At 41.7% G+C, this 25,076-nt stretch overlaps 1 protein-coding gene and 1 pseudogene across 10 annotated transcripts in view; one reads left to right on the top strand and one right to left on the bottom strand.

The window, feature by feature from the left end:
• Nucleotides 1-25,076, bottom strand: part of NFX1 (nuclear transcription factor, X-box binding 1) — an 82,969-nt gene that overhangs the window by 6,793 nt on the left and 51,100 nt on the right. For 7 of the 10 annotated variants that reach the window (XR_009541623.1, XR_009541624.1, XM_060155224.1 and 4 more), the window contains 11 exons: nucleotides 21,711-21,793; nucleotides 20,131-20,239; nucleotides 15,874-15,993; nucleotides 13,858-13,937; nucleotides 9,884-10,114; nucleotides 8,918-8,991; nucleotides 8,006-8,107; nucleotides 7,400-7,441; nucleotides 2,088-2,186; nucleotides 1,359-1,425; nucleotides 112-257 (listed from right to left, as the gene is read on the bottom strand). Coding sequence is in view for 8 of the 10 variants with exons in the window: in XM_060155224.1 (XP_060011207.1) it covers nucleotides 112-257; nucleotides 1,359-1,425; nucleotides 2,088-2,186; nucleotides 7,400-7,441; nucleotides 8,006-8,107; nucleotides 8,918-8,991; nucleotides 9,884-10,114; nucleotides 13,858-13,937; nucleotides 15,874-15,993; nucleotides 20,131-20,239; nucleotides 21,711-21,793 (1,153 nt within the window). In the remaining 2 variants the exon portion in view is untranslated. Of the gene's footprint in view, nucleotides 1-111; nucleotides 258-1,358; nucleotides 1,426-2,087; nucleotides 2,187-7,399; nucleotides 7,442-8,005; nucleotides 8,108-8,917; nucleotides 8,992-9,883; nucleotides 10,115-13,857; nucleotides 13,938-15,873; nucleotides 15,994-20,130; nucleotides 20,240-21,710; nucleotides 21,794-25,076 lie in introns of those variants that run through there. The other 3 variants (XM_060155226.1, XM_060155230.1, XM_060155231.1) reach the window with 2 other exon arrangements.
• On the top strand, nucleotides 18,286-19,589 carry LOC132523096 (heterogeneous nuclear ribonucleoprotein A1-like; annotated as a pseudogene).

Raw genomic sequence — 25,076 nt, 5'->3', positions numbered from 1 at the left:
ACCTCATCTTCCAAGGAAGGAAGTAAGGAAAGCAAATATTGGCCAGCCCTGTTTCCCAGGTCCAGCTTGCTCCACCGAGCAGTTCCTTCTGTAATGGCAGGATTCACCCACCTGACCGCAGTGACCACGACGTTGCGCTTCGGTTCACTGTCATAGCTCACGCTCTCCAGGCCGTACACCTGGGCCAGGTCGTGGATGATCCGGCGGTGGTCTCTGTTCATGGGAGGGAAGCAGTGGCTCTTCTTACTATTCTTTCCCTGTATTGAGGGAAAAGATGACTGATTGATAAAAATCATCTTGAAAACAGGATATGTCCACAGAGGTCCTTCCCACCATCCCAGAACAGCCTGGGTCAATAAAGAGACAGCTGAGTTTTGGAGGCCCACAGCACACAGCATTTCACTGACTGCTAAGCAAGCCAAGGCTGTGGGAGGATGAGGGCTGATGCACTTCCTTCATCTCCTCTGTGAGCCACAGGGTAGCAGTTTGCCGGGGTTAGAGGAACAGAGGGCAAGTAAACTGAGACTTACACGGACAGTGCAATGGTTCCTCCTGTGGGGCCCGTAACTGGGGAGTGAGTGATGTTCCCAAGAAATGACTAAATAAATTGAAGACTTATAAACAAGAAAATCTCACTTCCTATAAAAAGTACATTCTACGCTAAAAATCACGAGTGTACAGATACAGACACGCAAGCACAGAAATACATTTGCTCAGGCTTCCTAATTAGGAGGGGAACAATGGTCCCACTTTCTCCTCTGTGTTAGTATCCTGCTGGGAAGTGGGAACAGAAAGGAAGGGGATGAGGGGATGGAGGGAAGGAAACCCATCTTCACAAGATGTGGAGCTAAAGTAGCCACCTTGCCCTCACCCACAGGCCCCTGAATGAAGAGGGAGCCACTGAGGGGCTGGCTGCCTCCAGGACGGCTTCACTCTCTTAAAGGAGTCTGTGCCACTACCCATTCAACTTTTCATCCTCGCCCAACGGTTTCTCTCCTGCCTTTGGGGCACTAAGAACCAGTGTGTCCCATTATACAACAGCCCTGCAGAGATCTGAGGACCGAGCATGTCTTCCTAAGTATCCCTACTGAATCTCCTTCGTCCAGAGTTTCTTCACCCATTCTTAGGCACAGAGCTAGGATTTTTATTTACATTTAATATTATTGCAGGTATCTTTTCTGAACCAGGACAGGGTTTCCATGGATGTAATAATGGATGGCCTTTTGGGAAAGATAAGGATCCTCAAGGCAGCTGTGACTTTTTCCTGTAACTACTTTATACCGACAGTGTTTCTGGGACTTGACTTTTTTATCAAGCTGGCCTTAGAGACATGTACAGCTGAATGTTTTGACTTCAACCTTATTCACGGCCTCCACAAGGGCTTCCATTTCCTTCTCAATGTCACTGACAAACTTTAAGTCCTTCCTGAAATGAGAAATAACCACAGTTAATTTCATTTGTTTCTGATCTTCTGAGAATCCCTTCTACCCACCCTCTGCCTGTAAAGTGCAGGCAGTGGACAATGTGGGCAGAAAACCTGCAGAGGTCAGGAACTGTCAGATAACAGAAGGTTGAATGTGATGGAACAAAGGAAGAGAAAGTAAGAAATCAAATATGAGAAAAGGGAAGATGGAAGGAGAACTAGCCACCAGAAGGCCAGGAGACTGGAGGAAAATAAGACTTTTTACCACCCAAGTGAGGACCACCCATGTGATTAAGACCTGGGCAGACAGAGGTAACCAGAGATCCTTCAATTCAGGCTAGTCCAGCCCTTGGGGGGCCCCGACTCCCACCACAGGGCCCAAACACACACACACACACACACACACACACACACACACGCGCGCGCGCGCGCGCGCACACACACACACACACACACACACACACACACACACTCTTTCTCCCCAAGTTCAATTCTTCAATGGGACAGTTTTGAGAGACCAAGAGAAGGATTTTTATTAAATATCATATAATCCCTTATAGATATATAAACTGGCTCAATCACAGAGGACTGCATATTAGTTACTACATCTTAAAAGATCACTCTAGTAAGCCACAATTAAGAAAGTAGGTAACAACTTACATACCTAGCATCTTCTTTCAAACTGTCACTGAATTTTGATCCTGAAGAACGTACGTTGAAAGGATCAGAATCATCACTGATATGAAATGCCTCTGCTAACCGCCTGAAAGTGAGAGAGAAGTAAGTAAATGAAAGGCAAGGAGGGGGAGGAAAACTATCTCACAGTAACAGAGTGCCCCCCAGGTCCTAAATTCTTTATACATTAATGATCTCATTTCAATAAACCTAATTATTAAGGAGAATATGAACAACTTGGGACAAGATATTGAATTGTCTTCAAAGAACAAAAAAAATAAGACAGATCTAGATGGTTCTGAGCAAGCTGTAGGCTGATACTAGGGACTTAGATTGTTAGGTGAAGAGAAGGCTGAGGGAGGGAAAGCACTGGGGATGGTCAATGGGGGATGACTTCCTTTGAGGTTTCACCTAAACATCAGATACATAGACAGATAATATTAAAGTTAATATCACTTTAGAAAATAAAGAATTGCATTTACAACATAAGCTCTGCATTATTTTTAATGTATTTCCTTTCAGATTTTTCCTCTGTAATTTTAAGTAGTTGCAATCAGTGTATATAAAACTTTGAATCTTTTTTCACCTTATTATTATGTGATTAGCATTTCTCATATTACTATTTGATTTTCACACTCCCTGTATTAATAGCTGCATAATCTTCTAATTATATATATCCCCCAATTTACTTAAACAGTCCCCATTTAGGTTTCTTTTGTTTGTTTTTTCTTGTTTTGCTCTTTTTCTTTTTTCATTTTTTTAAAATTTACTAAAAAAGGTTTTTTTATATCCCATTTAGGTTTCTTCAACAGTTCTCCAGCTTCTCAATATTATAAGTAACACAATATCTCTGAACAAAAAGCTTTTGAGATTATTTTTCTGGAAAATGTTTCGAAGATGTGGGATAACTGGGTTAAATGGTATGGACATCAGACCCTTGATATCGTGGTCTAAGGGCTCCACAGTGCTGCTTCTGTTTTGACCAGCAGTATGTGAGTTTCGTGGCACCTCACCAACATCCAGGTATATATGTCGGGTTTTTTTTGTTTGTTTGTTTATTTTTAAAGATAGATAAAATTGAGCTTAGCACTTAGTACAATTTTCTTTTACACAGAGATAGGGGTCTCTTACATGCTTCATGCCCATAAGAATTTGGTTTACTGTTGCTAGATTTTCTAATTTTTTAAGGTTTAATTTTCAAATTTTTAAGAATTCCTAAGGCAGAGATATTTCGATGTTTTGATTAGTTGGCTACTAATTCAAACACAAACACCAATAAAACATGTCTGTGGGATGAATATGGCCAGCCAGTTTTTCATTTTTGCAATGGAGCATATATTTGCAACTTTATTTATCTATCTATTTTTTATTTTGGCTGTGCTGGGTCTTCGTTGCTGGCTTCTCTCTAGTTGCAGCACACAGGCTCCAGAGCATGCGGGCTCAGTAGCTGTGGTGAGTGGGCTCCAAAGCACACGGGCTCAGTAGTTGCAGTGCGCGGGCTTCTCTCTAGCTGCGGCATGCGGGTTTAGTTGCCCCATGGCGTGTGGGAATCTTAGTTCCCCAACCAGGGATTGAACCCATGTTCCCTGGATTGGAAGGCGGGTTCTTAACCACAGGACTACCAGGGAGGTCCCTATTTGCAAGTTTAGATGGTATTCTCAATTCACATTTTTTTTTTCCTTAGGTCTGTGAGTATTTAAGAAAGAATCCTCACATAAAGGGTCATTATGTCATCATTCAAAGATCGAGGAGAAATTCAAAAGGCTTTCAGAAATAGCTAGTTCTAATCAATAACTGACATTTGCCGAGCATCTACTATGGTTTAGGCTTGTGCCAAGAGTTTTATGTATATCTTCCTTAATTTTAATGTATAATCCTCATAACAACTCAGGGAGGTAGGTACTATTATTGTCACCATTTCCCCAAATACTTAAGAAAATTAAGGCTTGGAGAAAGAATGTGATTTGCCCATGGTCACATTGCTAATTGATTTGTGAAGCTAGGATTCAAATCTGGGCAATCTAAGCTAGAGCTCTGGCTGGCTCTAACTACCATGAAATACTGTCTCAACTAAACAAAGGTGCATTTCCATGTTTTTGAGACCTTCTGTGTATTCACCACAGCATTTCTGAATATTTAGGACTCTTAGTTCACATTTTGGAGTGGAGAACAATGTTACAGTCCTTAAGGGACAAGAGTTTTGAATAGCAGTTATTACAAAGTTACCATAAGGGTCAAACCAAGGGAAATTTGGGCAGTGCTATTAATCATCATATTATCTCCTATATATTTAGCCACCTAAAGAGGTATTGTTAACAACTGTTGAAGGTCAAACTTCTAGGTAAAACAAGACTGCACTTTGTCTGCATTTGTCTGTTTCTGCTTAACTTTTTATCTTGAAAAATTTTCAAAGAAAGATAAGTTACAAGAATATCACAATGAATGCCCACATACTCTTCAGCTAAATTCTCCAAATGTTAATATTTTCACAGAGCTATACCTTTAATCTTTGTTGGAACAAGAAAGTTTGCCAGTCATTGAATAAATGTCCCTTAATCTGATAAGGAGTATATTCAAATAACTTACAGCAAACATCATACATAGTGGTGAAATACTTAAAACTTTCCCTATGAGACTGGAGATAAGTTAGAAATGCCTATTATCACCACCCTTCATTCAACACTGTACTGGAGGACGGCCCTGGTGGCACAGTGGTTAAGAATCTGCCTGCCAATGCAGGGAACACGGGTTCGAGCCCTCGTCCGGGAAGATCCCACATGCCACAGAGCAACTAAGCCCGTGCACCGCAACTACTGAGCCTGTGCTCTAGAGCCCCTGAGCCACAAGTACTGAGCCCACGTGCCACAAGTACTGAAGCCCACATGCTTAGAGCCCATGCTCCACAAGAGAAGCCACCACAATTAGAAGCCCACGCACCGCAATGAAAGTAGCCCCTGCTCACCGCAACTAGAGAAAGCCTGCGTGCAGCAATGAAGACCCAATGCGGCCAAAAAATAAATAAATAAAATCAATTAATTAACAAACAAACAAACAAACAAAACACTGTACTGGAGGCCTAGCCAGTGCAATAAGGCAAGAAAAAGATAAAAGTTAAGAATTAGAAAGAAATTAGAAGAGGACATGATTGTGTACATGCAAAATCTAAAAGAAGCTAAACTGTTAGAAATAAGTAATTTAGCAAGGTTGTGAATACAGGTCAACAAATATCAACTGTATTCCTATATGCCAGCAACAAGCAATTAGAGAATTAAATTTTAAAAGTGATACAAGAAAAAATACCAGTTATAATAGCATCAAAATACATCAAATAGCAAGGAACTAAAATCTACTGAAAGATGTACAAAATCTATATAAAGAAAACTATAAAATATCATTGAGAGAAAACATGACTAAATAGAAGGATATACTTTGCTCATGGATTAGAGGCCTCAATATTATAAAGACCTCAAATCTCTCCAAACTGAACTATAAATTAAATACCAGCTCAATCAAAATCCCAGTATTTTCTTTTTTTTTGCAAATATTGATAAGCTATTTCTAAAATTTAAATGGACATGCAAATGGTCAAGAACAGCCAAGACAATCTTGGAGAAAGACCATGTTTGAAGAGACATGCTACCACTTATAAAGGTACAGTAATTAAGATAATGTGATACAAGCGCAATGGAATAGAATGAGCTCAGAAGTAACCCATACACAATATGAATACTTGATTTAAGACAAAGGTGGCACTGCCACCTTTCCCAGATCACTGGGAAAAGGATTTCTTGATAAATGATGTTGGTCAAATGAATATTTGTATGGAATCATGAACCCTCCTTATACCATGCTTAGAAAAAAAAAAAAAAATTGGTCCAGGTCAACTGTAGATCTAAACGTGCAAGGTAAAATAAGGCTCCTAGATAATAACACAGAATATCATCACGACCTCAGGATAGGCAAATATTTCTTAAACAAGACATAAAAAGTACTATTCACTAAGGAAAAGACTGATAAACTGGACTACATTAAAATTAGAAACTTCCGTTTATCAAGACACCAGTTACAGAGTGAAAAGTGAAGGCACGGAGTGTGAGGAAAACAATATATAAAACAAAGAACTCATATCCAAAATATATACAGAATTCCTAGTAATCAATATGAAAAAGACAGATGATACAATTAAAAAAATAAGCAAAGACCTGAATAGGTACTTCACAAAAGAGGATATCCAAATGGCCAACAAACATATGAAAAGGTGCTCAACCTCACCAGTCATCAGACAAATATAAATTAGAAGCTCAATGATATCCAGTTATACATCTACAAAAATGGATTAAAATGAGAAAGACTGACAATTCCAAGGGCTGACACAAACAGAGAGCAACGGAAAATATGACCCTGCTCGTGGGAGCGTAACTGGTACAACCATTTTGGACACTGTTCAGCAGAATCAATTAAAGCTGAAAATATGCATACTCTTATTAATCAGCAATTCTACTCCTGAGTTTATATCCAACAGAGATGAGTACATATATATAGCAAGGCAAGTATAAGGATATTCTTAAAAGAGCATTATTTGTAATAGCCCAACACTGATAACAACACATATATCTATAAACTATAGAATAGATAAATGATGATAAATTAATACAATAAAATGTCATGCCAAAATGAAAATTAACAAAATGCTGCTACATGTAACAACAGGAATGAACGTCACAAATGTAATGAAAGAAACCAGACAAAAATAATACAAACAATATGATTTCATCATTTACATGAAGTCCAAAAGCAGACAAAAATAATCTAAACTGTTAGAAGTCAGGATAGAGGCTATATCTCGGTGGAGTGTAAGAGTGGGTTCTGGTAGTTTTCTATCTCTTGAACTTGGTGCTGATTACACCACTGTATTCCCTTTGTGATGACTCACTCATCACTATAGTTCTGATCTATATGAAGTATATTATACTTCAACATAACAGTTCATTAAAAGAATTTTAAGCCTCTTGTCTCCATTGGAATCAGGAAGTCTGTCAGTCTCTGAATTAGTATGCTTTGGAGCATGTGATGTTTATACTTGCCTGAAACCACACAAGCTCATGTTTCAGAAATATGCTGAAATCACCTAACTGGTTTATCCTCAGACACTTCGATTCTTGATGACTGAATTTCTCCTGCTCTCCAACAGCAGCAAAAGACTCAGAGCAGGTGCTGAATGAATGCTTGAAGGGTTGCTCCCTCCCACTAATTTCACAGAGCTCAAGGACAATTAGATAAACAGCAGTTGAAACTACTTACTTTCTTCTTTCCAAGGCTGAACACTCCTCATCACACTCCAGCCTTGAGAAGCAAATGAAAAAAAATTAAGTCAGGGTACAAGTTTCACAGCTCCTACTCAGCAATAAGTTCTTAGATGGTCAACCTGGAGACAGAACAGACTGGCCAAAATAATGGCTGGATGGGGTCCTTCTCAAGGACAGGTGCGCAGGCCTCTGAGTTACAGGAGACTTGGAGTTCTCAGAAAGGCTTCAGAGTGTCCCCTGGCTGCTCAGCCCCCAAAATGTTCCCGGCGCCCCCGCAACAACCCCACCTCCCTCTCTCGACACAGCAAACCACTCTGTTCTCTTTTCTCCTGTGGGTTGGAATAGACATGTCAAGGTCTCTGCTTCCTCTGGCTACTGTCTGCAGTGAGGCCCAGAAAAGCTTCCTCTGGTCTTAGCTGTATCCTGAGTAGGACTCACTGCATTGGAGTGGGTGTGGTCTCTTAATATCAGATGTCTGTTGAACACCTACTGTGTGTGCAAGGCTTTCCTGTTGCAGACTGACACAAATGAATGGTTCCTGCCCTTTGGAAATTAAGTCTAATGGGAGAAAGAAGGCACAGCTACACATCTAAAAAATTACCTGGCTTGGTGAATTTCCTTCTTAGTAATTAACTTGCTGATTTCCACTGAATCTCCAAGCTGCATGTCTGTTATTTTGGAGGCCATGGAAATAGCAGCTATTCTGAAGTATATAAAAGAAAGGGAAGATAAAAAAAAAAGAAAGGGAAGGAAGGTGTTGCAGTTTCATAAGAACCTCCCCATACCAGGCACAGAGAACACTTCTTTCAAGGCAAATCTACCACTCGACAATCTGTGTGGCCTTGGAAGCCCATCTATTATGAACTATCCACACGTTTATGTGGTATCTCCTCAATTAGATGCTAAGCAGCTCCATAGGAAATGAGGTAATCCATTCCTCAGTACCCCCTTGAGCATCCGGGCCAATGCCAGGCACTCAGTGTGTATTCAAACACAGTCAATCTGATGTCTGCATACTCCTAAAGTCCCATCTCCATGGTGCATCTCTGCATCTATTTGTCCATCCATCCCTAAACACCTCCACTTCTGTACGGTGTGACCACACAGGTCCCAAGATTTCAGGAGGCTGCAAAGACAACTCACAGAACAGTCAGAACCCCCCAGACCACAGCCGGAGCGCAGGACCTGGTCCTGACTGTGCCCCAAGCGGTGGAACGCTGAAGAAATGCAGGCAACTTCAGGACATCTTCCCTTCTGATCTCAAGGTGTCATAAGACCAAAAGGGAGAGAGACAGGAAGGAGGAGGAGAGGAGAGAAACAAAAAGGTTATTTCACAAATTAAAGTTAGGGAAGGTAAGGTACATAAAGCAGTACTTTCTCTTTTAACCAGAAAAACTAGACTCAAGAAAATGTATTTAAAAATCCTTCCTTAAAAGTTGCAAAGATCCTACAATAGACTCCTGTATACCCTTTATCTAGACCCACCAATTGTTAACATTTAAGTAGCACTAACCTTCGATAAGTACTGGATGCTTCAGAGCAAATCATGATTTCTTTTCTTCGTCCACATTCACACTGCAGCTCTATCTGAAATAAGATTAACATGTAGCAACTTTCAGCCCACGGTAAATACGTGAATGGGCAGGTTTCACTTTTAAAGCCTCTCTCAAATCAAACCACGGCAGAGAATAGAGAGACGGTGAGTGGCTACCCTCCAAGATGGAGGAGCTAACCACACATGCAAACTGACAACGTGGTGGTTCACATGCTAGGAGGGAAGTGTCCAGTCGACAGTGCCCCTTACTGGGAATGACTTCTGTCCTTAATCCTGCCTGAAAGGGCAGGCCTAGAATGAAGTTTTTACCACTGAACCAGAGGTATACACTTGACCCAGGACCAGCCAAGGTCTAATCGACTCCACTTCATCCCTCTGCTTTCACCTCCTCGGGGGGGAGACCTTGCTTAATCCCTCAGACCAGGTAAGTCCCTCACTCACATGTTCTTGTGGCACCCGCTACAAGGGGGTAACTACTCCTTCACGACATTACCACAGTCACAGTTAATTATCTGAGTAGTTAATTAGTATCTGTCCCTCTAATTAAAGGAACCACGTGTCCACTGTTCACTGGTGGAGCCCCAGCACCTATCACAGCATTACATCTTATATAAAATAGACACTTATGTATTTGTTGAATAAATGGAGGGGACAATCAGAGTCTCTCTTGAGAATTTGATCGAAGGGAGACAGAAACTGGTCAGGTGGCAGTGGGTACTTTCTGAATTAAAAGACCATCTCAAGCTTGGCAGATAGAAGTCTGTACAATTTACTCCACCCTTCTCTTGTTAACTTAACTTGCAGTTCCTTGCAACCAAAGACCCCTGGTAAGGATGTGTGCCCAGGTGCCACTGTAGGCAGTTCTGGACTCATCAGCAGCCCCAGAACCACAGTCAGTCCCCACCAGGAGCCAGGATTACTCACCTTGGCTTTGCAAGCAGTCACAGGGCAGGGTGAGCTGAGGTGGCAAGGTGCCATACATGGGTGGCCACAGTCAGCTCTGGAGATGGTGCAGGGCTGCTTGCAGACCTCATCCACAAGACACTCTCCTTTGTGACAGAGTCTCTGACACCTGTGCATCCCACACGGTAGCGTGGCACTGCAGGGCAATCCGCAAGAGATATCAACCAGGTGACAAGGGATGTTGCTTCGTAACTAGGAGAGACAGAAGTAGCCAGATTCTCATCTCCATGCAGGATTCAGGGTGGATTTTAACTTCCTACTTAAACATTTCTGAACTTTCAAAAAGAGCAAGTTTTTAAAAAAGTTATTTTTATCTGAAACAAAAATCTGGCTGTTTTTCAAAGTCTGAAAGGTTAGTTTGAAAAGAAAACAAACCTGAACCTTATTTAATAATGCTTGTTATGGGACTTCCCTGGTGGCGCAGTGGTTAAGAATCTGCCTGCCAATGCAGGGAATATGGGTTCAATACCTGGTCCGGGAAGATCCCACGTGCCGCGGAGCAACTAACCCCGTGCGCCACAACTACTGAGCCTGCACTCTAGAGCCCACGTGCCACTACTACTGAAGCCCGCGCGCCTAGAGCCTGTGCTCCGCAACAAGCCACTGCAGTGAAAAGCCTGCGCACCACAACAAAGAGTAAACCCCACTCGCTGCAACTAAAGAAAGCCTGCGAGCAGCAACAAAGGCCCAATGCAGCCAAAATAAAATAATGCTTGTTATGATCTAAAAGGATTTGTTTTAGCAGCCGAGTGTGACTTGCAACATAAACTTCCCAAGGTGGGTAACAAGCATGTGAAACCAGATAACTAGGGAGTTTCTGAAAATTTTATGACTAACTGGGAGGATCAGGTGACCTTTTCCCTCTACAAACAGCTAGGGCACTGAGTTCACAGAAACCCTGGGGGTGGGGGCACCCTTGGCTCATCGTTTCAAGACTGCTTGCAGGGCTGTTTTATGTAATTAATTACTCAACTCTCCTCACATCTCCCAACCCATGATTTCCATAGTTTTAGACAGCTCTGTCATTAAAAAAATTAAGAGGGGCTTCCCTGGTGGCCCAGTGGTTGAGAGTCCGCCTGCCGATGCAGGGGACATGGGTTCGTGCCCTGGTCCGGGAAGATCCCACATGCCGCAGAGCGGCTGGGCCCATGAGCCATGGCCGCTGAGCCTGTGCGTCCGGAGCCTGTGCTCCGCAACAGAAGAGGCCACAACAGTGAGAGGCCTGCGTACCGCAAAAAAAAAAAATAAAAATTAAGAGGCAACAGGCCGTGGACCAACCAAATCATTTTTTTTTTCTTGAGAAATTGCCTCCATTCAGCATTCTTCACTCCAGGAAAAAGATGCTGGAATTTTATTCCTGTGGAACCAAAGGTTACTCTTACATATTCACTCAAATTCTTTTAAGAACCCTCAAAATGAGGAATATACTTCGACTCTGGTGACAAACTTGTACTCTTGAAGAGGCCCCCAAAGCCTAGGATGTACATGCTTTGTAATCAGTATTTTGGTAGAATGTAGTTCCCAGTCATTAAACACTCACCTACTCCACCACTGGGATAATTTGTGCACATGCTATGCCCTCTGTTGTCCCCTCTCCACATTACTTGCCTGTCTTCTCACTGTCCTTTAGGATGTTACTTATGCTACTTCCTCCAGAAACACCTTTCCTGGGTAAGGGCCCCTTCTATCCCCTTCAGTACTCTGTACTTCCCACACTACTGTACTTTTTTTTTTTTTCAGTATTTATTTATTTGGCTGTGCCAGGGCTTAGTTGCGGCATGCAGGATCTTTTAGTTGTGGCATGCGTGATCTAGTTCCCCGACCAGGGATTGAACCCGAGCCCCCTGCATTGGTAGCACAGTCTTAACCACTGGACCACCAGGGAAGTCCCACACACTACTGTACTTATAATCGATTGTTTACATGTCTGCTTCCCGCCTCAGAGTTAAGGCTCCACAAGGGCAGGGGCGGTACCTGTCTTGTTCATTTCTGAATCACCCAAACCTAGCCTGTTACCTAGTACATAGCAGGTACGCAGTAAGTATTTGTTGACTGAAGTCCATCAACACAAAGATGACACATGGATGTCTTAGAATGGTTACTCTCAGAGGAAGTGAGATTTTTAGAGGAAGAATAAATACCAAGGATTATGACTTGAGAACCACTGACAGGAAATAAGTGGAGAAAAATATGTCTATCAAGATAAGAATACTGGGCTTCCCTGGTGGCACAGTGGTTGAGAATCTGCCTGCCAATGCAGGGGACACAGGTTCGAGCCCTGGTCTGGGAAGATCCCACATGCCGCGGAGCAACTGGGCCCGTGAGCCACAATTACTGAGCCTGCGCGTCTGGAGCCTGTGCTCCACAACAAGAGAGGCCGCGATAGTGAGAGGCCCACGCACCGCGATGAAGAGTGGCCCTCACTTGCCACAACTAGAGAAAGCCCTCTCACAGAAAGGAAGACCCAACACAGCCATAAATAAATAAATAAATAAATAAACAAAGCAAACTGTCAACAAGTAAAAATAAATAAACACTATTTAAAAAAAAAAGATAAGAATACTGAAAGCATAATGTCATAGTTGTCAAGAGTTTCAAGAAATGTTGGCCAACATGTTACTAAGTAAAAAAAGCAGGTTACAAAACAGTATAATCTTCATAGAGTAGGGGAAAGAGTGTATTACACATGCCTGGAAGTCTATATACCAGGATGTTAAGAGTATTTCTTTCTGCATAGCAAAACTGTATTATCTTAATCATCTACAATGAATATGCATTTTTAAAATAAACAAATCTTTTTAAAGTGTTTCAAAGTGTCTATAGTCAGCGGCGCCAAATATAGCTTAGACACTAAGAATAAGGATGAAAGTCCTTCATGGTAATGGCAGCAATTAGCCTGGAGGAAGGTGCATGGCCGATCAGTCAGGATGGAAAGCTGCGTAGGGAGCAGAGAGAAGGAACGGTGGCAACTGGTGGAGAGCCCACTCTCACTCTTTGGGATATTCTCACTGTAACACCTTTCCCCAGACTAGCAACCCCTCCCCATGGTGGCTAACCTAGAAGTTGTCTCTGAACACGGCTCATGCTCTCAAGGCCAACTGGCTGAGTTTCATTTGATTGTAACCAGATTAAAAATGAGAGCAGGGACTTCCCTGGTGGCACAGTGGTTAAGAATCCGCCTGCCAATGCAGGGGACACGGCGGGTTTGAGCCCTGGTCCAGGAAGATCCCACATGCCGCGGAGCAACTAAGCCTGTGCACCACAACTACTGAGCCTGCATTTTAGAGCCCACAAGCCACAACCACTGAGCCCACATGCCATAACTACCGAAGCCCGTGAGCCTAGAGCCCGTGCTCCGCAACAAGAGAAGCCACCACAATGAGAAGCCTGCGCACTGCAACAAAGAGTAGCCCCTACTCTCACCACAACTAGAGAAAGCCCGTGCACAGCAACAAAGCAGCCAAATAAATAAATTAATTAAAAAATAAAATAAAAATAAAAATGAGAGCAGAATAGATTCAGAATGCTACCTACTGCATGATTCCATTTATGTGATATTCTGAAAAGGCAAAACTACAGGGGCAGACAACATTGGTTGCCAGGGCCTGGAGGTAAGGGGAGAGTAACTATGAAGTGGCCCAAAGGAATGTTTGGGGGTGAATGAATGCTCCACATCTTGACTGTGGTGGTGGTTACATGACTGTACAAATGCTTCTGTCAACTCATAGACTTGTACACTAGAAAGGGTACATTTCATTTTATGCAAATTATACCTTAATGAAAAGAAAAAGAAAAAGAAAAGAAAAAAGTGGCAACAGCAAATCTCTGCTTCTTGGAGTATATTTATTTTGAGAAACAATGAGGCTAACCCTCTTAACGAAATCCAATCATAAATCTCTGGTTGGAACAATGAACACTTGAGAGAGAAAACTTACCTCATGTTTGCCCATGCACCATTTCTGAGTTAGAAAAGTACAAGGGGGGCACTTGTCCTCACTATGACAAGAATGATACACTGTAGAAAGAGAAAGGTAAAATTAGGAGTAATGTTTAAAATTAGGAATAATGTTTAAACATAGACTACTACACATATCGTAATGGCCTATGACATGGAACTTTTAAATTTCAGAGCTGAGTACTTTTTAAAATGGTCACTGAAAAGTAAAAGTAGTTGGCTTTATATTAAAGTGTTGAAAGATGAACATGAGTGAGAAAAAGAAACCCAACTGAGGGGCAAGAGACACAGAAGCAGAGGAGGAGGCAGTTTTTCTACTCCGTCTCCTGTGGCACTGCCACATGGTCTGTCCACATTACTCAGTGATTCTTTTGGTCCTACCTTACACAGCAACTGCTCCCTTTTGTTCAGACATCTTTGTTATCTCATCTAACATGCTTCCTCTGACTCCTTTCAATCTCTCTACTGCCTGGAAGAGGCAGTTCATTCAAACTCATCTCCTACAACAAAGCCTTCCTTGGCTGACCACACCCTGCCCTGAGCACTCCTGCTCTCCCTGACGTCTCAGTTCTTACACAGATGGCTTGCTGCCATGCTGTCTGGCCCTTCTTCATGTATTGGCTAGTTGTGTCAAATGTTTTCAACTACCATCTTCTTCCTCTCAGAAACAACAGAACAACCTCAAGGTCATGGGCTATTTTTTCCCTCCTCTGAACCTCCCTCTATGTCTGACACCATGCTGGATATACAAGAAACACTCAAGAAAAGTTAAGTGAATGCTGAATGAAAGCAGGCTAAAACAAAACAACTCACAAATAGTTAAGTTCTCACTATGGACATCAATCAGCAGGATTTGGACTTCATTTGTAATATCTGCAAGTGACTATAAAGGAAGTGAGTACAAGTGAGTGGGTGAGTATCTGTTTGGACATTAACTTCATGCTGGTGTGAACACCACAGCAAGGGTTTGCAAACTAAGCTGGGAGGGCCGCCTTAAGGTCTCCAGGAAAGGAGGGACTTTCCACTTCATGAGGAAGTTACTTAATTCTTTTTCACTCTGTAACTTAAAAAATTGAGAACTGCTTGTCTATTTGTCAGACTAAATCATATGGCCAGATTTATTTTAAGTATCAAATACAGTGACTTAAATTATATCAGGTTTGCCTCTGGGACTTGGTAAAATGAAATGATAGGGCCAATATGGTCCTAGAGGAAAGCCAGTGGCTAGACTGGACAGAAAATGGGTGATGTCAAGTAGCTATTTACCTGGTGTCTACAGCAGTCTATCACAGAAAAACTGGAAACAAATGTCCAGCAACATGAAACTGACTGAATCAGTTATGGCCCATCCATGTAACAGGACACCCCACTACCATCTAGAAAAATATTCACTGATAAGGAGAGAGATTAAAATTACAATAATAAGAGGGAAAAATATCTAGTTAAAATAAATTCATTAGGATCCCACTTTTATTTTAGGAAAAAAAGAAGCAAATATATATTTTTGCCCATGGAAAAAGGCCCTGAAAAATATACACCAGGGCATAATTCTTAAAAGGTGACATAAGAGATTATTTAATTTCAATCTTCTGACTTCATCTCTATTTTCTTTCCTTCTCTCTTCCTTTTTACGTAATAACGTATATTGTGTCTACAACAACAACAAAACCAAATTACTCTTAACTTTACAAAAAGATGCTTAACTTTGAAATATGCACCAGAAGTGGAGGCCACAAAGAAAGAAGACAAGACCAGCTGCGGATTCTCCCAACCCTTTGGGTGTTTGACATCCACAGAGTAAAGCACTGGAAGGCACTGTGATTCCCAGCTGTGGCCCAGATCTCAGACCCATCTTCACAGAAGCAGCCCCTGAGCACAGGGAACAAGGAAGGGCTACCACAGTGTAACCTCAGAGCAGTGAAGACCATCATGCAACATCCTAAATGACACAGTGTGAGCAGGCTGTGAGGCATGGAGGCAAGGAGACAGGACCCACCTGGATGGTCACATTCATGGACTCTGGCACAGGTCTGGGTACACTCAGGGGGCCTGGTACCACAGGGAACTGGAGGGTAGATCACTGACGCGCCACAGTGGCAGGTTAATTCATCAAAACCTGGTGAAGCCACAGGTGAAACAAAACAACCCTTCATGAATTTGAGAATTTGAAGCACAAGATAATTACACACACACTTTTTTTTTTTTTGGCTTGTATTTTTCGAGGAGAATTTTTTGGGGGGCTGCTCTTTTAAAAAAGGTTTTTATTTCATTAACGTTGAGCTGCTGGCAAAGTGTTCAATTTTTACTTGCAACAAACTTTAAGTCCATGAGTATTCCAAGACATTTTTACATGTATTTTATAAACAAAAGATCTACAGACCATCTCTTTTGACAGAACAGGAGACTTCCACTAAAGAAATAGATTCTTTTCTTTAACTTTTTGGCTAGGAAAATGGATAGAGATTATGAAAGCCACAGGTAGTTAACAAACATAGAAAAATATGCTTTTGAATATAAACTTCAGAGAGCCACTGAAGCCATTAAAAAAAAAAATTCTTGTAAGTATAACTGACACCTATCATGATAAAAATATGAAGTTGAGATGAAGCCGAGAGCTACATCTGAGTTCACCAGGCACAGTTCACAAGCCCAATCAAAATGAGAACTCACATGGGGCCTCCAACAAGCGGCCCACTTTGTCAAGAGCTCTACTAACCCTCAGACCCAAAGGGGAGCTAGTTCTTCAATCCTGGTCCTTAGTAGAGGCTGGGTCTTTGGCCATGATTCTCAACTAGGGACCAAGAGTCAGAAAGCCCAGGCCCTCCAGGATTCCTCTACCCACTGCTCTTCTCCAGTCAGCACTCTCCAGAAAACTCTTCAGAGGCTACACAATGTGGTGGAAAGAGCCCTGTAAATACAGCAGGAGACTTAGGCCTCTAGTCCTGGACCTACTTCTCACTTGTGCGGTGACTGTGGGCAGGTAACTTAACGACTCTTGAGATTGCTTCCTTTTGGTCAAATGGGGATACCAAACTTTGACCTGTCCACTCAAAAGTTTATTGTGGAGGTGGGCTAATATATGTGAAACAGCTAGGGAAAGAGTAAGAGGCTACATTACTTGTTTCTACGGAACTCCATGTGTGTGATTTATAACAAAGCACTTAACTCCTTTTTGAAATATGGTAGGCCTAGTATTCCACAGAAGGTATGTTGGGAAACCCTGATATAGGCTAATCTTTTAATGTAGCAGTTCTCAAAAAGTGCTCAGTTGACCCCTAGGACTCCCTGATCCTTTCAGGGAGTCCATAAGGTCAAAATTATTTTCATAATAATACTTAGATACTATTTGCTTTTTTCACTATGTTGACATTTGCACTGATGGTGAAAAAGCAACAGCTGGTAATACTGCCAGGGCATTAGCGCAAATAAGGCAGTAGTGCCAAACTGTAACCATTGTATTTTTCACTGCCACATACTTAGAGTAGATAAAAAATGACAATTTCACTTAAGAAAGTCCTTGATGAAGTAAGAAAAAATCTTGACCCGTAAATACATGTCTTTCTAATATTCTGTGGAACAAAATAGGGTATCTGCTTCAAGCACTTTTGTTGCACACAAAAATACAGTTGTCCCTCAGTATCCTGGCGGGGAGGGATTGGTTCCAGGACCCCCATGGGTACCAAAATCCAAGAATGCTCAAGTCCCTTATATAATATGCTGTAGTATTTGCATACAACCTATGCACACCTCCTGTATACTTTACGTCATCTCTAGGTTACTAATAATACCCAATGCAATGTAAATGCTATATAAATAGTTGCCAGCACAAAATAAATTCAAGTTTTGTTTTTGGAACTTTCTAGAATTTTTCCCCTTGAACATTTTCAACCCACAGCTGGTCGAACCTATGGATGTGGAATCCATGGATATGGAACCCTCAGATATGGACGGCTGTCTGACCTCTGGTCATTCTAAAGAACTGTACTTTTCTGAGTCGTAAGCTGAATTGCTGAATTAACTTCTTTTTTCATAACACACCGTTTTACTTGAAAAAGTGGCCGACAAACTATGATTATTCAGACTTGGGTATTTTGGCAGACGTTTATGAAAAATTAACAGAGAGACCATCACTTTAAGAAAACTGACTTTGCTGCCAACAATAACATTCAAGCTTTCAAGTGAAAACAGAATTTTGGAAAATACGCATTTATCACTATGAGCTTGACAACTTCCTAATACTTTTCCCCAGAGTTTTCTGATGGGATTGGTAGTGTATTAATGAATGTGAGTTTTTAATATTGTAACACAAGCAGACCCCATCTTAGGATCATTGCTTACATCCCAGTTTCATACATTCAGGGACAACAGAGGAATAACTTCTTTAAAAGTCTCAATAGCTTTTCTGCCCATGGACACCGCCGAGTAAGCATCATTGAAGCCTCCCCCCTCTACTGCTGTCGTGTCTAAGTCAGTCTCCCAAAGAGCCCGAACAGCTGCAGAAGCTCCTCATCAGACGTCTGAGCTTTGAAACAATTGATGCGCGTCTGAGGAGCCACCTGAGCAGCGGGCAGCGCTCACAGACTGTGTGGTAACGAGGGGTCCAAACACCAGGTGCTCCAGAGGCTTCGTGTTTGTCACGTATGCCATTGCAGAGGAGGTGGATGTGGCCATGGATGCGAGGCCACACGAGGTGGATGGAAGAGTTGGGGAACCAAAGAGGGCCGTCTCAAGAGAAGATTCTCAAAGACCTGGCGCCCACTTAACTGTGAAAAAGATTTTTGTTGGTGGCATTAAAGAAGACACTGAAGAACATCACCTAAGAGATTATTTTGAACAGTGTGGGAAAACTGAAGTGATTGAAATCATGACTGACTGAGGCAGTGGCAAAAACAGAGGCTTTGCTTTTGTAACCTTTGATGACCATGACGCCGCAGACAAGACTGTCATTCAGAAATATCACACAGTGAACGGCCACAACTGTGAAGTAAGGAAAGCCCTATCTAAGCAAGAGAAGGCTAGCGCTTCATCCAGCCAAAGAGGTCGAAGTGGTTCTGAAACTTTGGTGGTGGTCATGGAGGGGGTTTTGGTGGGAATGACAACTCTGGTCGTGGAGGGAACGTCAGTGGTCGAGATGCCTTTGGTGGCAGCCGTGGTGGTGGGGGATATGGTGGCAGTGGGGATGGCAGTAATGGATTTGGTAATGACAGAAGCCATTTTGTAGGTGGCGGAAGCTACAATGATTTTGGCAATTACAACAATCAATCTACAAATTTTGGACCCGTGAAAGGAGGAAACTTTGGAGGCAGAAGTTCTGGCCCCTATGGTGGTGGAGGCCAATACTTTGCCAAACCACGAAACCAAGGTGGCTGTGGCGGTTCCAGCAGCAGCAGGAGCTGTGGCAGTGGCAGGAGGTTGTAATTACTGCCAGGAAACAACGCTTAGCAGGAGAGGAAGCCAGGGAAGTGACAGGGAAGCTACAGGTTACAAGAGATTTGTGAACTCGGCCAAGCACAGCGCTGGCAGGGCCTAGCTGCTACAAAGAAGACATGTTTTTGACAATACTCATGTGTATGGGCAAAAAAACTCGAGGACTATATTTGTGACAAATTGTATAACAGGTTATTTTAGTTTCTGTTCTGTAGAAAGTGTAAAGCATTCCAACAAAGGGTTTTAATGTAGATTTTTTTTTTGCACCCATGCTGTTGATTGCTAAATGTAATAGTCCACTCATGAAGCTGAATAAATGTGTCTTTTTAAAAAATGTGCTGTGTAAAGTTAGTCTACTCTGAAGCCATTTTGGTAAACTTCACCCCAACAATGTGAAGTTAGAATTCCTTCAGGGTGATGCCAGGGCCCATTCGAAATTTATTTACAACCCGCTTGGGTGGAGAAGCCATTGTCTTCAGCTGAACTGACAGTTACTGTGTTGTGACCTGGAGTTCACTGTTAAAAGGGTCACCCAAGCAAAGTTAGAGTTTTCTGGTTATTAATATGATTGTTGGCACATCCTATGCAATATATCTAAACTGAATTATGGTACCAGATAAAGTTATAGATGGGAATCATCCATTATCATGTGTAATCAATAAATGATTTAATACCCTCTTTTAAAAAAAAGTCTCAATATATCTGAAATACTAAGGCTTATTAATTCAGTAATCCATACCAACCTAAGAAAATCAATCACTCAGACATATCATTCCTGACTTTCTAGAAAACTCTATATAATAAAGTATACAGTGAAGACACTCACTAGCTTGCCAGCATGTTTGGCAGTTCCCACGATGACAAGGTTCTTCACATCTATGAAGGCCACAGCGGAGTTTCCTCCCACAAATCAAAGGACACTTGTGCTCCTTATCCTAGGAGGAGAGATACTGATTGATTGATTGATTGATTGCATGCAGGATCTTAGTTCCCCGACCAGGCATCGAACCTGTGCCTCCGGCAATGGAAGCGCAGAGTCCTAACCACTGGACTGCCAGGGAATTCCTGAGAGATTTATATATGTTTACAAAATTATCTCCATTTTATATTTTCCATAAACAAGATTAATAAAGAAGTTCTCCACAATTATAGATCGCATGATATCTGGAATTAGCTTCAAAATAATCAAAGGAGGGGGAGTAGGTGGGGGAATGAAACAAGATTAGTCATGACCTGATCACTACTGAAGATAGATGTTGGGCATATGGGACTCATACTTGTCTCTCTGCTTTTATATATGTTTGAAATATTCAGTAATAAGAGGAAGTCTTTAAACTTTCAAACACTGGTTTATAAGTAAGTCTTGATACACAGAACAATTTCATCACTCTTCACACTGTCAAAATAAATGCTAAAAAAACAATTGTGTATTATTTATGTGTGTGTATATATGTACTACTTTATTATTGGTACTGTGTTACCTTGTTTACACACACACACACACACACACACACACACACACACACACACACACGATAACACAATACCCACTGCCAGGTAGTGCTTCCTTTATTTAGTTCCACAGAAGTGAATATTTCAGATAACTGAAAACTGTTTTTTAAAAAATGCCACACTCGGGACTTCCCTGGTGGTCCAGTGGTAAAGAATCCTCCTTCCAATGCAGGGGACGCAGGTTCGATCCCTGGTCGGGGAAATAAGATCCCACATGCCGTGGGGCAACTAAGCCCGTGTGCCACAACTACTGAGCTCGTGCACCTCAACTAGAGAGCCCGTGTGCTGCAAACTACAGAACCCACAAGCTCTGGAACCTGTGAGCCACAACTAGAGAGAGAAAACCTGCATGCCACGACTAGAGAGAAGCCCGTGCGCTGCAACTAAAAAGATCCCGCATGCCTCAACAAAGAACCCATGTGCCACAACTAAAACCTGACACAGCCAAAAAAAAAAAAGAAAGAATACCCAAGAATGGAGGCCCCTCTTCTGGAAAAAAAAAAAAAAAGCCATACTCATTTTGCCTACTGATCTGACCCATGGAATATATGAAACTTGAAGCCTGAGTTGCTAAGGCCAAGCCAGTCTGTGTGCTGGGACAGCATACAGTCTCCTGCAGATGACTACATGCTCATCCAGTGGTCTTGAGCTCTGGGGCCTGAGGCCTTCTGTCTTTCTTCTTTCCTTTCCTCCATGTTGCCATCAGCTGACTTCTTGACCTGGCTGAGGCCTAAAAAGGACCAGTCTGTCTCTCTGGGCAGCATTCTGACTGCTGCTCAGGGGCCTCTCCCAGTGATTTCCAAATCTGGGCTGCATTCTAGATGGCTGAGGCTTCCAGAAGCCCAGCCCCTAGATGAATGCAATCTGATACTGCCTAACGATAGGTCCACTTACCACACAGCATATCTCGTTACATTTATGCCGTCCACATAACCGTTTCTTGTTACACCTCTTGTCACACATAAATGTAGCATCTGCTATGAACAATTAAGAAGAAAAAGAAGTCAGAGGACATGAACATTCATTCAACAAATATTTGTGTGACTACAGGCTGAAGAAATACAAATGTAATAATGTAAATAAATTAGTTATGGTGAAAATGCATACTATTTAAATATCACTTTTCACTTGCCAGACAGTCAAAAAAATAGAAAAGAAAATAGGAAGACTACCCAAGTGCCCACTGATAGATGAATGGATAAAGAAGATGTGGAATATATACAATGGAATATTACTCAGCCATTAAAAAAAGAAAAGAAATCTTGCCATTTGTGACAACATGGATGGTCCTAGAGGATATTATGCTAAGTGAAATAAGACAGAGAAAGACAAATACTGTATGATTTCACTTATATGTGGAATCTAAGAAACAAAACAAATGAACAAACATAACAAAACAGAAACAGTATAGATACAGAGAACAAACAGGTGGTTGCCAGAGGAGAGGGGGGTGGGTGGAAAAAAGAAATAGGTGAGAGGTACAAACTTCCAGTTGCAAAACCAATGATTCATGGGTATGAAATGCACAGTGTGGGGAATATAGTCAATAACTAAATAATATCTTTGTATGGCGACATAATGTAACTAGACTTATTGCGGTGATCATTTTGAAATGTATAGAAAAAACACTATGCTGTGTAATAGGAACTAACAGAGTGTTGTAGGTCAATTATACTTCAAAAACAAACAAACTCATAAAAAAGAGATCATATTTGTGGTTATCAGAGGTGGAGGGGTGGGTAGAGGGGGAATTGGATGAAGGCAGTCAAAGGGCACAAACTTCCAGTTATCAGATAAATAAGTATTAGGGATGTAATGTACCACATGATAAATATAATTAACACTGCTGTGTGTTATATACGAAAGTTGTTAAGAGAGTGAAGTAAGAGCTCTCATCACAGACAAAAATTTTTTTTCTATTTCTTTCATTTTCCATCTATATGAATTGATGAATGTTCACTAAACTTATTGCAATAATCATTTCATGATGTATGTAAGTCAAATTATTATGCTGGGACAGGAATAAAGACGCAGACAGAGAAAGGACTTGAGGACACGGGGAGGGGGAAGGGTAAGTTGGGACAAAGTGAGAGAGTGGCATGAACATATATACACTACCAAATGTAAAATAGATAGCTAGTGGGAAGCAGTTGCATAGCACAGGGAGATCAGTTCGGTGCTTTGTGACCACCTAGAGGGGTGGGATAGGGAGGATGGGAGGGAGACACAAGAAAGAGGAGATATGGGGATATATGTATATGTATAGCTGATTCACTTTGTTATAAAGCAGAAACTAACAAACCATGGTAAAGCAATTATACCCCAATAAAGATGTTAAAAGCAAAAAATTATTATGCTGTACACTTTAAGCTTATACAGTGCTATATGTCAATTATATCTCAATAAAACTGGAAGAAGAGGGGGCTTCCCTGGTGGCTCAGGGGTTAAGGACCTGCCTGCCAATGTAGGGGACATGGGTTCGAGCCCTGGTCTGGGAAGATCCCACATGCTGTGGAGTGACTAAGCCTGTGCACCACAACTACTGAGCCTGTGTGCCACAACTACTGAAGCCCACGTGCCTAGAGCCTGTGCTCCGCAATGAGAAGCCACTGCAACGAGAAGCCCGCGCACTGCAACGAAGAATAGCCCCCGCTCACCTCAACTGCAGAAGGCCCGGGCATAGCAACAAAGACCCAACACAGCCAAAAAAAAAAAAAAAAAAAAAAAAAAATTGTAAGAAGAAAAGGAAATAGGAAGACTGATTAATGTATGGAACAGGTGAAGGTGTGGAGAAAAAGGCACACACACTTAGTGGATGGGAGAATAAACTTTTGGAGTACATATGTATCTATCAAAACTTTACGTGACAATTCCATTTTAAGTAATGCTTCCTACAGATACACTTTCAAAAGTAGCTAGGACACCAAAAGCACAAGCAACAAAAGAAAAATAAATTTGATCAAAATTTAAAGCTTTTGTGCATCAGAGGACATCATCAAGAAAAGACAACAACATAATGGGAGAAAATATTTGCAGATCAGTTATCTCATAAGTGTCTAGGATCCAAAATATATAAAGAACTCTTTCAACTCAATAACAAAAAGACAACCCAATTTAAAAATGGTAAAGGAATAGACTTTTCTAAAGAAGATATACAAATGGCCAAGTACATGAAAAAATGCCCAACATCATTAGTTATTAGGGAATGCAAATCAAAACCACAATGATTTATCATTTCATACCCACTGAGGATGGCAATAACAGTAATAATAATAATAGTAGTAATAAAAAACAGAAAATAACAAGTGTTGGAGAGGATGTGGAGAAAATGAAACCCTCATACATTACTGGTGGGACTGTAAAATAGTGTAGCTACTGTAGAAAACAATATAGCAGTTCTTTTAAAAAAATTCTACCTATAACCAACATATAATCCAGCAATTCCATTTCTAGGTACATAACCAAAAGAATTTACAACAGGTTCTCAGATAAAAGCTTGTGTACAAATGTTCATAGCTGCACTAGTTGCACTAGTCAAAAGAAGGAAACCAAATGTCCATCAACAGATGAATGGATAAACAAACTGTGGTATATATATACAACAGAATATTATTCAGTCATAAAGAGGAATGGAGTACTGATGCGTGCTACAAGGTGGATCAACCTTAACAACATGCTAAATGAAAGAAGCCAGAGACAAAAGGTTACATATTATATGATTTCATTTATATGAAATACTCAGAATAATTAAATCCACAGAGACAGGAAGCAGAGTAGTGGTTGCCAGGGCTGGTGGGGAGAGGTGAATGGGGAATGAAAACTCAGTAAACAAAGGGTTTCCTTTTGGGATGATGAACCCATTTTAGAATTGATAGAGGTGATGGTTTTAAAACACTGTGAAGGTACTAAATGCCACTGAATTGTACACTTTAAAATGTTTCACTGGGGACTTCCCTGGTGGTGCAGTGGTTGGGAAGCTGCCTGCCAATGCAGGGGACACGGGTTCGAGCCCTGGTCTGGGAGGACCCCACATGCCGCGGAGCAACGAAGCCTGTGTGCCACAACTGCTGAGCCTGTGCTCTAGAGCCCGCAAGCCACAACTACTGAGCCCGCATGCCACAACTACTGCAGCGTGTGTGCCTAGAGCCTGTGCTCTGCAACAAAGAGGCCACCACAATGAGAAGCCCACGCACCACAACAAAGAGTAGCCCCCGCTCGCCGCAACTAGAGAAAGCCCGTGCACAGCAACGAAGACACAAC

The sequence above is a fragment of the Lagenorhynchus albirostris genome, chromosome 7 (genome assembly GCF_949774975.1).
Source record: "Lagenorhynchus albirostris chromosome 7, mLagAlb1.1, whole genome shotgun sequence".
Taxonomy (NCBI): Eukaryota; Metazoa; Chordata; class Mammalia; order Artiodactyla; family Delphinidae; genus Lagenorhynchus; species Lagenorhynchus albirostris.
This window is presented reverse-complemented; position numbering and strand designations above follow the sequence as displayed.